Here is a 14,395-nt window from a genome sequence, read left to right as displayed (position 1 = left end):
GAGCTAGCCCAGCTCCTTTTTTCATACTTTTAAAACGTTTTCAGAAATCTGTTTTTGTTGTTTTTGGTTTGTCAGTGTGGATTGTAGATTGAGGTAAAAAAAAAATAATAATTTAAACAATTGTAGCATAAGGCTGCAACATAAAAAAATGAATACTTTCTGAATGCTATATATATATATGTGTGTGTTTGTGTGTTTCTGCTTTATATATCTGTGAATAGTAATGAATACATACAGTTGTATTCTTTTGTTTCATATTTAAATCTATTTTTATGGTTCAATATATAAAGAAATAAAGTCTTTAATGAGTGACATTAAATGACACCACGTACAATATATCGCAGCATAATGTAAACACACTGTATGAATATGAAAAACAGTTTAACTTGATATATTTAATAAGATATAGGTAGCAGTTGCACACTAATTACGTGAAGCTGTACGATAATATTCAAATACAGAAACATATTTCTAGCGAGTTTACAAATTAAAAGTAAATAGAAATTCACTTGAGCAGATGCAGTACCAAATAAAAATCACATTTTGTTATCTATCATTTTTCTATACAGAATTTGAGAGTTTTCATTTGGTAAATCTGGCCAAAAGGTTTTTTTTTTTTTCTATTTGTATTTATTTTTAATTTTAAATGTTATTCGTCATATGTCCATATAAAAATAATTAAATGAACCTGAGGCACAGAGTAATTACTTAATGTAATATATTTAAAAGGAAAATCAGAATAGATTTTACCAATTAAAAATAATAAAAAAAAATAAAAATGAGTTAATGTTGCAATTTACGTTTTGGCATGATTAGTGAGTTAAAAAGAAACTTTATACACCCTAACCACAATAGTTTATTGTAGTTTTCATGAGCCTAGGTGGCTATAGTTACAGTCCCACATTTTTTTTGTCAAAGTGTTTTCAAGTAGTTTGGCAAAAACTGCGTTCTCCTGGAAGCACCGCATAAAAAAAACAATATTAAACTAATTAGAAGGCATGGAAACACGACTTGAAGCCACATCTCCAACCCCTCTGGGAATGAGAGCCAGGAAACTTCCTATGTTCCCCAATGCTGCTCTTTTTCATTGGACAGGGGGGGTGAGCCTAATCGATAAGGGGCATCAGGGCTGTAGCATTAGGAATACAGACAAATTTACTACTTATTCATGCAGCTCATTAGATATTTTAATCTACAGTGGAAAGTTTAAAAAAAAAATATTGCCAATTTAGGTATTGCAATAAAAGCTATACATTCAAAATAACCTAAGCATTCTTACTCATTTCAGCAAGTAATCATATTAAATGGTTTGTATTTGCTTTTGTCTTCATAAGGAGAAAACAAATCACGCTGCAAACTTGTACGTCAAGACCAGGATAGGGCAATACAAAACACTCTTTAGGAGCAATAGAGTGTAGGTGATGTAAGCAGCCTGGTACGTTGTTGGTTTCAAAAGTACGTTTTCTGTGAAAAGAAAAATAAGACTTGTAATGCATACGGAAATAGTACATTTATATATTTAGAAGAAGCAAAAACATTGTTGGTTGTTTTGTTTTTTTAAAACTTTTATGTAGTTTAATGAATTTTTATTTTCTTTTTTTCAAGTCAATGCAAAGTGATCAGAATGAAAAAATAAAGTATTAAGAAAGTTATAAAAGTTTTTATACTGTAGATATGCCTGTGTTTTTGTTCATCACAGAACACAGTTTTTGTGACTGGATGGGATATATAGTGTTGAACTGCATTAAAATGTCTGTAAATTTCTGAAGAAAAGACACCCGGTACTTTGCATTACATGGATCTATATATACAAACAGATCATTGAAAAAAATGAAAAATATCCATCATACCATAATCACTCCATATGCCCATCAGATTATTAGACATGAACCCTTTGCGATATGTGTTTAGAGGAGTATATGCTACCCCTCAAAACATGATGCACCAAGGCCCAAAATTCACAATATTGTCAAAACACTAAGCAAAATGCTGCGAGTTTACAAGTTGCACTTTTTGAAGTCTTGTGCCTAGAAGTGTGATACCAGAGTACCAACAAATCCACGACAAAAAATATAATACTAAAATCGCACAAATGAACGAAAGTCAGTTTCAATTTTAATTAATACGAACACATTGGTATCATGCATGTTTTATAAGTAAGTAATGCACCCTAAAAGAGTGTGAAAACAGGCATTGACTATGAGATGTTAATCAGATTCTTCAGAAAATGCTTGGAAAAGATGCAGCCTCCCCAAGTATTTTTTTTCCTGCACTACCTTGTGAATTATAAGGTTTGGTTATTTTTTTTGTAATAAGTATAAATCCACCTTGTTTCTGTACCAAAAAGGCTTACATCACATTAAAATTCATTGTACCTCCCTCTGACACAATATTAATTAATGCTCCTCAAATCAGGCAGTAGATTATCCAATACATTTTTTTTTTTTTTTTTTAACAAAAAGCGTGTCAAATTGTTATTTACCAAAATAACTGTTATTTCTGTTAGGACAACTTTCCGATTGATCGTCAACATCGATGCTTTTCTTTGCTGTAAAGGAAAGCAGTCATTTGTTAACTTTATATGGTAAGAAATCGTAATAATATAAACGCATGACTAAATGTGAACGCTGGACTTTTATCACTACCAAAATTTCATATAACACACTATATCTGCACCATATATAATCCACTTTATGAGTAGTGATATGCCAATATTTTTATATGTATGTATATATATATATATATATATATATATATATATATATATATATATATATATATATATATTATTCTAATTGCATGCTTTCTCTTTTGTCTGGCTTATTCTGGTTATTCCCTAAACCTCTGTATCTCTCATTCTCAGAATCATATTCTGCTACTTATGACACAAACATCATCACACATCTGTCTATTATCATATTGTCAGAAATATGTGACTGTGTGTATTGATTGTATAGACAATGTCATACCTAAGTGTGTGTATACATATTCAGGAATGTTTTCGACTTTTCTTTTTCTAAATTGATTGCAGTTTATTGTTGCATCCCTAGTATTTAGTAATGCAATGTATAATACCTTTTCCTTCTCCAATAGATGTTGATCCCCATTGAGAAGCGCTAGTAACTCCTTCATGCTTGTACTTGCAGGAAAATCTCTTGCCGTAGTCAGCTTTGTCTACTGTGATCCAGCTTGTTAATGAGTAGGTTTTAAGTTGATCATCCAACACTATATCTCCTTGTTCTGCCGCTAAATCAGCTGTATTTCCTTCTTTGTTCCAGACCACCTTGATAACATCTGGGTAAAAGTTCTGTATTACACACATGTATATAAGTTTGCCTGTCTTCTGTACTTCTTTCTCGGACGAACTCAGTATGGTTGCCTTGGGTTCTGAAACGCTCTGGCTGCCTGAATATATAAAAGATGAAAGTTAAACAAATGTTTTGGTATTTTTATTGGTCTAACTCAGGGTTTGATGAATATTCTTGTCTACATTACATTTTAAAATGAGACATGACAGTTTATTGTGTGGACTAATGGTATATGGGATTCCTCAGCATCATGTGATATAGCACAACATTCTGTTTCAGGAATGGATTAATTTGTAAAGAAGGACATTTAGGTCATTTGTATTCTTTAGATTATCCTTTCCCTGTGACAGTATATACTATTTATATTTACACCCTGCAAGTATATATTTGACATTAGTATTTATTAAAGGTGGGTATCTTATCAACAAATTATGTGGATGAATACCAAGCTAAAGTTAAAGGAACACTCCAAGCAACATAACCACTACAGCTCCCTGTAGTAGTTATGGTACCAAGAGTGCCCTGGTTACCCTATTGTAAGGAGTCAAACCATATTTGGATGGTTTAAATTCTTACCCTGGGTCCTCCAGGCAACACTTCTAGCCACCGCTTCCATCGCAAGATCAGCGGATGTTCTCAGCCAACAGTCTAAGCCCTGCGTTGCAGGTTATAGTGGTTATGATGCTTGGAGTATACCTTCAAGTATTGACATTTTATACATACATTGTGCAATTTAAATCATCAGCAAATGTATTGATAAATGGTCCAACTTTTAAAAACAGCAACCACAATGTAAATGAGTGGATTAGTGCTTCATCACAAAATTTCTAATGTGCAGCTTCACATGAAACATAGTTGTCTAAAATAGAGTAAAGTCCTTCAAGATTAATCATAAAGCCCATTCTTTTATGATGTTGATCCAAAAAAAGGCAAAAAGAACAATTGTTGCCATTTCCAATTATGCCACAAAAAGGGGGGTGGGGGGAGAATCCTCATTGACTCCATAATGGCAATCAGATTGCTCCTTGGATCAACAACCTGTTTACATACTTATTAATTGTATCTCTGGGTATTCTGTTTATGCAAAAAAAACTTTCAAGACTTTTTTTAACGTATCTACAGAATCTGTTAACACATAACCTATTTAGGCAGAGAATTCCACATCTTTATTATTTTTACCGTTGTATATTCTTAATATTGAACAAGTTAGCAAATAGTGGTTTATATTGACCCTGTATATATTTGTATATTGCTATCATATCCCCTCTGTGGCACCTTTTTTCTAAAGCAAACAAATCCAGATTTTCTAGCCTTTCCTCATAACTAATGTTTTCCATTCCCCTAACTAGTTACTCCTTTGCACTTTTTCTAGTTTTGCAATATCCTTCTTTAAAACTGGTGCCGGAAATTGCACCGCATATTCAAAGTCTTAATATTGATTTACAAAGCAGCAAAATGATATTTTGATCACGTTAATCAATACTCCTTTTTATACATGAAAGCACCTTACTAGCGTTTGCAACGACAGACCTGCATTGCATGCATTTGCCTAGTTTTTGATCTACAATTGTTATCAAGTCCTTTTAATTTATTGTTATTCCTAACTCTACACAATTTAATATACAAGTGGCTTGTGGGTTCCTTATTCCAAAATACATGACTTTGCGTTGATCTATTATATTATCTGCCCCTTGCCTGCCCAGTCACCCAATTTATCCAAATCCCTCTGTAGAGAAGTTATGTAATGTTCAGACTGTATTTTCACTTATGAACAGATTAAAAAGAAGTGGCCATTCATTCACTCACATTATAAATAGAAGCAGTAAGAAATGTCCATTTTATACAAGGGGTTTTCATATATTTGTTTCCACCTTAAAATTAGCTGCATGCTGCAGTGTCACTGTACATGCCTAAGCAGCTGCTCATTTATTTCTGGGAGACATTCTTAAGGACGCATGGGTGTGACATCAAAATGGTGCTAATGCTTATGTATTTCTTTATGGAACACAATGAGAAAGTAGAAACTGAATGAGTTATGAGCGTATTGCATAAGGAGCATACAATTGTATATACATTTTTTAATATAATTTTAAATGATTTAACTTCACTCTGTGGTGCATTCAAAAATTATTTATGGTGTCCCTTAAAATATGTGAAGTACAATAGACCGATTTACATTGCAGTATATTCAATTCAATTAAGTGCCACCTAGTGACTTGCATCCTCAAATCAGGAGTGACGTGAATATTAACATATAGACTTTTTTATTTGAGTCCTACCTATGCTAACACTAAATGTGTCTGCATTCAGCTCAAAATCCAAACATCTAATAAAAAACCCTACTAACTAATCAACCCAAATAAGAAGCATAAAGTAGGGTACTTCACTGTAACAAGCCTATGAAATGCAAGAGCAAAGAAAATCACACACAATAGCTCTGTGCTAAATCTCCTATCATTCTCTGTGCACTCAAACCCAAGCCAAAACGTACCATTTTTAAAAGGGGAGATTTTAGTTTAGTTTTTATCACCATTGAGTGATACAAAATAACTCTGTTATTTAAAAATGTACATTGCAATTATATATTTTTTCTTTATAAATATATAGTGCTAATTTATATTAAATGAAATTTATATTTAAAAAAATGTATTTCTAAGTATATACAAACTGTTTACAAAGCACATAAGACACATTTAATAAAATGGACCTCAGAAAGTTTTAGATGATAACATAAATGTATTAGTTCTGAATATCATGTCTAATGAAAAATGATTGATACGTCTTGCTAAAATCACCAATTTTCCTAATTAACAGAGTAAGTTTAACGTTTACTACATTCAGAGCATTTCACTCATTGTGAAGAATTCAAAAGAGAATTGCAATTTTTAGCTGGAAAATGGGAGAATGTTCCCAATTTGGTTATTTTGACCTTAGATTTTTATTTTTAATTATTTACAAATCCCTTGTATTATTTATAAACCCATTTATTTTGCTACGTGTGTTACAATCTCATGCATTTAAATGTAATATTTTCCTTGCATTTTTACTTTATTTTTAGATATTTTTTGTTCACAATTTACAGTTAAAGTTTAAATTGTTGAATGTGAAAATATATTTGTGGCCTAAAATAAGAAATGGGAATTAAACAGGTCACTTTTCTAATATTTCATATAGCTCTTCACAAAAAATTGATTTGGTTATTCCAGACCAACTTACATTAGCATTTGGCAACTGTTCGGTTTGCTGTTAAAATCAGATTTATCTCTATATTAATCAATCCGTATAATATAAGATTCATTTCCTTCATCTTTATACCCAATTCTCCTGACACAGAACAGAAGACTTGCACCCACAACTCTGTCTCTTTCACTATAAGTTAAATATATTTGATACCCCAACCCTAGATCTACCCCAAATCTTATTCTTAACTTAGAGTTGGTGGGTGCTTTTTATTTTTGTTTTTTACTCATAGTAGGAAATTAAACCGATTTTCGTTTACAACTTTCTTGCAATTTGGTTGAGTTATTTTCAAATGCAGTTCATTGCAACAATAAAATCCATCTGAAAATAGTAGGGATCCATTTGGCTCAATGCGATTTTTCATTGCTTTTAGCGAATTCCATAAAAGTGAAAGGAATTCTTTTAACTAATTTCTAGACGGTTCAGGTGAATGGAGACCAACTTTGCTACAGCAAATTCAGTGTTTCGTGAATACACCCAATTATAAATAGTATATATTTATAATTATAAAGAGTACATATTTCCTTCCGATGTAAATAAAATAAAAAAAGATTTAAATGCCAAACTTTATCTTTTATTCTTATTATACTTTGTCACACACCAGCCATAAAGGGGGTACTTTAATCACCATAATCACTACATACTATTTGAGACTAACTGTGCAACAACTGTCTGAAGCCTTAAACTATATTCACTACAATGAGGTATTGAGTATTTATGAAATGGTGAGTTGACATCAAGCTTTCAAACTTGATGTAAAATTAACCAGCTTGGCTATTTTGGGTTAAATTTTGTAAGGTTATCATCAGCTGATCACAACTCACACTTTAGTGAATTAAATCCCAATGATCTCTTAAAGAATCCAAAAATGCAAAAAGCACAAAACCAGATGTGAATCATATGCGTATGTTGTAGACTAATGTAAACTGTCTCCTGTTATTATTGTGATCAGAGAAGTAGGATACAAGATAGCACTCTTGTTACTGGAGAGTTTGCTTTTAAATTGGAATGTAATTGCCAACCAAATAAGTACATAAATTAATTGAAAACATGAATTTTGGAGACTGTTATACAGGTTATACAAAGGTTTTGTCCATACTTGGTCTTTAATATTTATTTTGGTTCTACATTTAGTGTCAGCTGATTTATGGTTAAATGTTAGCCTTGCATGCTCCCTTCCCTCGTTTTCATCATTAAAAATAATCCCTTCTCCTTGATAAGACAACCTATATCCCTCCCAAAGTCCAGCATGCAGATCGATGTGCAAAATATCGTAACATATAACAACACTATAGTTATTTGTAAACTGTGTTTAATGCAGTTTCTTTATCTGCAGCCCTACATATGATAGTTAATATATATATAAAGAGAGAGAGAGATTGACATGTTTTAGAGTTTAGAGAAGGGCTACTAAACTCGTTCATGGATTGCAGGGTAAAACTTACTAGGAAAGGTAAAAATATCTTAACATGTATAGCTTGGAGGAAAGACAAGACAGGGGGAAACATTTAAATACATAAAGGGAATAAACACAGTAAAGGAGGAGACTATTTTTAAAAGAAGAAAATCTACCACAACAAGAGGACATAGTCTTAAATTAGAGGGACAAAGGTTTAAAAATAATATCAGGAAGTATTACTTTACTGAGAGGGTAGTGGATGCATGGAATAGCCTTCCAGTTGAAGTGGTAGAGGTTAACACAGGAGTTTAAGCATGCGTGGGATAGGCATAAGATTATCCTAGATATAAGAGAAGGTCAGGGACTAATGAAAGTATTTAGAAAATTGGGCAGACTAGATGGGCCGAATGGTTCTTATCTGCCGTCACATTCTGTGTTTCTATGTTAATATCTTAATTGAAATAAAAACTATGTAGAATATTATATGTTAATAATTTTATCAAAACATGAATAATGTTTATAATGTTTATCAAAACATGTGAATAATGACATTTGCAATGCTAAATAATACACTTGTATTTTAGGATACCATAACTTATGTATATATATATTTATATATGCTGTGCTATAGTAAGCACAAAAACTTAAATGTTTGATTGAAAAAAATCAACAAAATAATTCCTTTTGTGTGTGCGCGCGTGTGTGTGTATGTATAGACACACGTATAAATTATGTAGAAAATTATATATATTTTTTCAATATAATTTATGCATGTGTATGTGTTTCTTATATGTATATAACAACAATAAATTGTAATTAAAAAGTTGATTTTTTTTGTGTCTTTTTATTTTTAATAATCAACTATTTATGATGTGACAGGTTTAAGTTTTTGTGCGAACTATCTAGAAATAGGACAAATTGAGATTTTGCCATCATTTTACTTACAAAAGTAAAATATACATAAAGCTAATTTTCTTACTTACTTTGGAAATGCTTGTGCACTAAAATCTAATTCCTTGCACCACATAAAATTATTTGTTAGTTTATATAATTACAAAATAAATACAGAAATCTGTTAATCACAATGATACGGATTAAACAGGATTTAAAACATATTGAAAACTATAAATTCATATTAACAGTTGTATTATTTTTTGTAAAATTATCAATACCCAGTAAAAAACTATAATTATCTATACCTATTAACTACAAGTATACTTTTATTTTTCAACTGAAGCTGATTTATATTAACAAGAAATATATCAATCCCTTTTTTCATTAAAAAAAATATACAAAGAAAATACAACTGTATAGGAATGTTATATGTGTGACATTTTATTTAAATTGTGCTGAAACTAATTAATTATGAAAAACAAATGCCAGTTAATTATATTTGTGTGTGTGTGTATAAAAAAAATAAAATCTCAGAATAAAGAAAAACACATTAAAAGAATTAAAGATTTTCTTGTCAAGCACGTTTAATGTGATTTATTGACCTACTTACCTATGCAGCTGTCAAATGTATGTATTTCAAACTACTTTAAGTGCATTCAGTGATTTAAAAACATACACATTTTTAAACTTTTATATAAGATTTGGTTATTTGCCCTAGTTAAACATACATATAGTTTATTACTGTTATTTAAAGTTATGCACTTACTAATCACAGAAAGTTTTGTCCCAGTTCCAAATCGTTTCACACTGGCATCCTTGCACAGTGGTGATTTTCTTAGCAAAAACTGTATTTCTAATACAATTTTCAACTTGATGCATTGTGTCTTCTGGAAGTATTGAAGTAATTATGTTGCCATATTTAAGATGTTATTTTATTATTAGGATTTTAACGACTGTTTAACAAAAAATTCACCATCAATACCTAGATACCCGAAAACGAATAATACTATTAATAAAAAGTGGAATGTGAGTTAACTTTTAAGAGACCATAAGTACAGTTATACACCGAGTGAAGATATGGTAAAAAAAAAAATATCCTTGACAAAAAATTGCACTTTCTTTGATCTGGATGTGCATTTAAAAGTTTTATATCAAGTTAATCTCGTTCTTCAGAATATTTTATCTGTTTACGTCAAAGAAAATGGAAAAAGTAAAATAAAAGTTTAGTTTTGCTTGTAAAGCTGTGTTCATGCTCTCCAGGATAACAGACTACTATTCCAGCACTTATCATACTGATAATAAAGTTAAGCATGATTAGCAGTTGAGAGGTAAATATGCAACCTCCGTAACTCCAGGTGCTGTGGCATACCAACAACAGATGTACTAGAAACCACTTATCCCTGGCTGGGAGGTTGGAGTGGGCAACATTTCAACTGTTGCTGGGATGCTGATCACATTGTAATCAGTCAGTTTGCTTATTTTAGTTAGCAGAAGCTGCAATTAGTAGGAGCTGCAAGTGTTGTACTTGGTCTTCAAAATAAAAAAACATATCACATTTGATATTTCAATGGGTAGAATTTTTGGTACAATTACACTGACCACAGCTTAAATAAATACCGTATTTATCGGCGTATAACACGCACCTCATTTTCAGAAGGAAATTCCAGGAAATTTCCACCCCTCCCATAGTATCCCCCCCCCCCTCATCCCATAGTGTTCCCCCCCTTTCCATAGTATTCTCCCCCCCCCTCCCATAGTATTCTCCCCCCTCCCATAGTATTCTCCCCCCTCCTATAGTATTCCCCCCCCATAGTATTCTCCCCATTGTGTTCCCCCCCTCATCCCATAGTGTCCCCCCCATAGTATTCTTCCCTTCCCTCCCATAGTATTCTCCACCCCCCTCCCATAGTATTCTCCACCCCCTCCCATAGTGTCCCCCCCCTTTCCATAGTATTCTTCCCCCCCCCCCACATAGTATTCTCCACCCCCCATAGTGTCCCCTAGTTCACTTTCCCTCTTGTCCCATATTTACTTACCTGTCTTGAAGCGTGGGCCGGCTTCACAGCGCGCACCGCGGTACTGGAACTTAAATTTCAGGTTCCGGTTTCCGGCGGGACTGAAAGGAAGTGTGCACAAAATAGTGTGCACACTTCCTTTCAGTCCCGCCGGAAACCGGAACCTGAAATTTAAGTTCCAGTACCGGCGGGACTGAAAGGAAGTGTGCACACAATAGTGTGCACACTTCCTTTCAGTCCCGCCGGAACCTGAAATTTAAGTTCCAGTACCGCGGTGCGCGCTGTGAAGCCTGCCCACGCTTCAAGACAGGTAAGTAAATGTGGGATATCGGCGTATAACACGCACCCATGATTTTCCCCCTATTTTCAGGGAGAAAAAGTGCCTGTTATACGCCGATAAATACGGTAAATTCATAAATACGTAATGTTATATATTTAATATATATTGTTATTGGGGGAAATGAATCAATTACTAATAATAAATATTCATCAGAATTATGACAGTGGTCTGCCAGTACTGGGCTTATAGATATAATAGTTTAATCAATATAGCATGTTTCATAGTAGAAGTCGGGCATGCTATAAAATGGCTAGACATTTTGGACTGGCATTTACAAATTTACAGTATACTATATTACTATATATACACATGTTTAAATATGAATTATGATTTATTCCCTTATATATATATATAAACACTAGTTATATCACAGTTTAAAGCTGATGCTGTATAATCTAAATCGCAGATTGCCCACCCCTGTACTAGACTAATAATAACTTTGAGAGACCTTCCTTTGGTTTACCATGTCTGACATGTAAATGCATTTTTTCATTTAAGAGAAAACAAATTAAACAACAGTTAAAAATTGCATTTGAATTTTCAAAACATTTTTGCACAATTCTCTGTTATTGCAATTTGCCTTAAGTCGATAGAGCCTTAAAAATATGCAGTCACTTCTTACCGTAGTACTAGTTACACATATTATGTGACATGGTACAATAATTGTATATTGTATTCTAATTACATTATATTCTGTACTGAACATTCATTGAAGAGAACATTCGGCAATTTAACCCATAAATTCCTTTAAGTTCAACCACATAATTCTAAACAAATTTAAATATTTGTCAGTATGATTTAATATATTATGTAGATGGAACAGCTATGTTTTAATCATGCAATTTATTGGAATAAATATATATATTTTTTAATCATTCATCTTTAAAATGTTATATTAATGAAATAATTAGATTTGCATAATATGATTGTATGACCCTTAACCCTGTCTAGATAAATCAAATACGTACCTAAAATACATACCTACGTTTAGTAAAATATGTAACTAAATATTAAGGTACTTACTTGTAATAGTGAGTTTAGTCCCAGATCCAAATACTTTTATATACCAATATGTATCAGTATTTACACTGTGAATCAAGCAATGCTAAATACCCCATAACACAGTTGTAAAAAGCTATCTGCTTATGGACAAAATTGTTTATTGCTGATAATTCAAATTTTAAATGTCCAAAATAGCTAAATTTAAAACATAAATGACATGGCTATTTATAGCAAATGAACTATTTTCACCTAAAACTTTGAAATTCCCTTTGAAATCCTAACAATTCACATTTTAGTGAATAATCTTGTGTGGTTATAATTGTAATTGTGGTTTGGTGCTAGAAGTTTGGGAAATATTGAATTTAAAGAAATAATGCTCCAACACTTGGTAATTTCATATGCAATGTGTGTTTTATTCAGCCATCCCAAATGGCAGGCCGTTATTTGGGATGGCTTAATAAAACACACAATACACCTGAAATTACCAAGTGCTGGAACTTTATTTATTTGATTTACTTTTGGATTCCTTCCTTTCTAAAATCTCGCCTCACCCCGTTACCCGCCTCACCCTGTTACCCCCCTCACCCCGTTACCCCCCGCTATAGTCTACACTATAGCCAATCAACAGTTTAGTAGATCTTTCCCCTTTACAAATGTTCTTATCTCCAATTTAATTTCATAGTTCCGCACAGACAATATAAGCATAAAGTTGCATATTGGGTGAAAAACTGCAAATCCACCAGTTGATATTACCTCGAGAAAGGAAAAAGATCCAAATATTCAACGAGAGTTTAAGTTGTGTGTGCGCCCCTACCTTGGCAATCATTAAAATTGCCTCAGTGATATTGTCATCTAATTGGTCTAAACTTTAAGAATTTGATTAAAGATTTTCAATATAAATGAAATGTCATAATTTCAATGTATGTTTGATGCATATTAGGGGATTTGTATTATTATAATTGCTAATTAATTGAGAATATTCTGTATTTGTAAAACAGAACATGGAAATAACATGAAACAATTCTTATGTGTAATAATAAAAACAAACATTCTGTAAATATAAATACTTACTTGTAACAAAGATTTTAGTTCCTGAGCTAAATACTTTAAAACGGTAACCATCCACTATGACTTAAGCAATACACAATACCACAATGTACACACGTACTGCAGCTGTTTATAACATGGATATAGTTAACTCTTATTAACATTTTTAGGACACACACTAGATCTCTATGTAGCTGCGAGGCTCATCATGTCAAAATTATGGGGCATTAGGTCAGTGGCTAAGCACATTAATTTATTTAAAAACAACCCAACAAGTCATGGGATGAGTCAAATTCAGATGATAGAGTCTTGTGCCCCACCATTTTTAAGCTTCACCAGCCACCACTGGTGCAAAGAAACAACACCTACCACTTCTTAATCATTATCAGGGGGTCAAAGGGATGCATTTTGTTACAGCATAAGAACATGAAACTAGAAATCCCCGGCTTGAACAAGCAACCTGGTTTAGTTTCAAGTGTTGATATATAATGAATAGTTGACAAACTATTTTAATAGATAGAAGTGACTTGAACTAATTGAGTCTGTTGCAAACAAATTGATTTCAGTGAAGACTCAACTTGGAAAATTTTGCACAATTCTCTGTTGTAGTTTTAAAGAAATGCTGCCACATCTGACTATATTACTAATTTCATATATTATGTGAAATGTGTGGCATTTTACCCAATTATATCCTTTAACTTCAATCACATAATGCTAAACACATTTTTAAAAAATCAGTATGATTTAATATATTATGTGATGGAATAGCTTTATATTAATCATGCAGTTAATTGGAATAAATATTTATTTTTCTAACCAGTCTTCTTTAACCCCTTAAGGACACATGACATGTGTGACATGTCATGATTCCCTTTTATTCCAGAAGTTTGGTCCTTAAGGGGTTAAAATGTTATATAAAATAAATAATTAGATTTGCATAATATGATTATGATATAAGGCTTACAACAATTCTTCCTAGATAAATCAAATACTTCCTAGATAAATCAAATACCTAAAATACATATTTACATTTAGTAAAATATGTAACTAAATATTAAGGTACTTACTTGTCATAGTGAGTTTAGTCCCAGAGCCAAATACTTTTATATACCAATATGAACCAGTATTTACACTGTAAATTAAGCAATGC

At 32.1% G+C, this 14,395-nt stretch overlaps 1 protein-coding gene across 1 annotated transcript in view; it reads right to left on the bottom strand.

The window, feature by feature from the left end:
• Nucleotides 1–1,100: 1,100 nt before the first annotated feature.
• The window catches only part of LOC134609429 (immunoglobulin kappa light chain-like), a 33,310-nt gene continuing 20,015 nt past the window's right edge, over nt 1,101–14,395 (bottom strand). The window contains exons 3-6 of the mRNA XM_063453107.1: nt 9,608–9,745; nt 3,076–3,405; nt 2,483–2,548; nt 1,101–1,464 (exon numbers count right to left, since the gene is read on the bottom strand). Of these exons, the coding sequence (XP_063309177.1) occupies nt 1,346–1,464; nt 2,483–2,548; nt 3,076–3,405; nt 9,608–9,745 (653 nt within the window). The 3' untranslated portion in view covers nt 1,101–1,345. The remainder of the gene's footprint in view (nt 1,465–2,482; nt 2,549–3,075; nt 3,406–9,607; nt 9,746–14,395) is intronic.

The sequence above is a fragment of the Pelobates fuscus genome, chromosome 4 (assembly GCF_036172605.1).
Source record: "Pelobates fuscus isolate aPelFus1 chromosome 4, aPelFus1.pri, whole genome shotgun sequence".
Taxonomy (NCBI): domain Eukaryota; kingdom Metazoa; phylum Chordata; class Amphibia; order Anura; family Pelobatidae; genus Pelobates; species Pelobates fuscus.
This window is presented reverse-complemented; position numbering and strand designations above follow the sequence as displayed.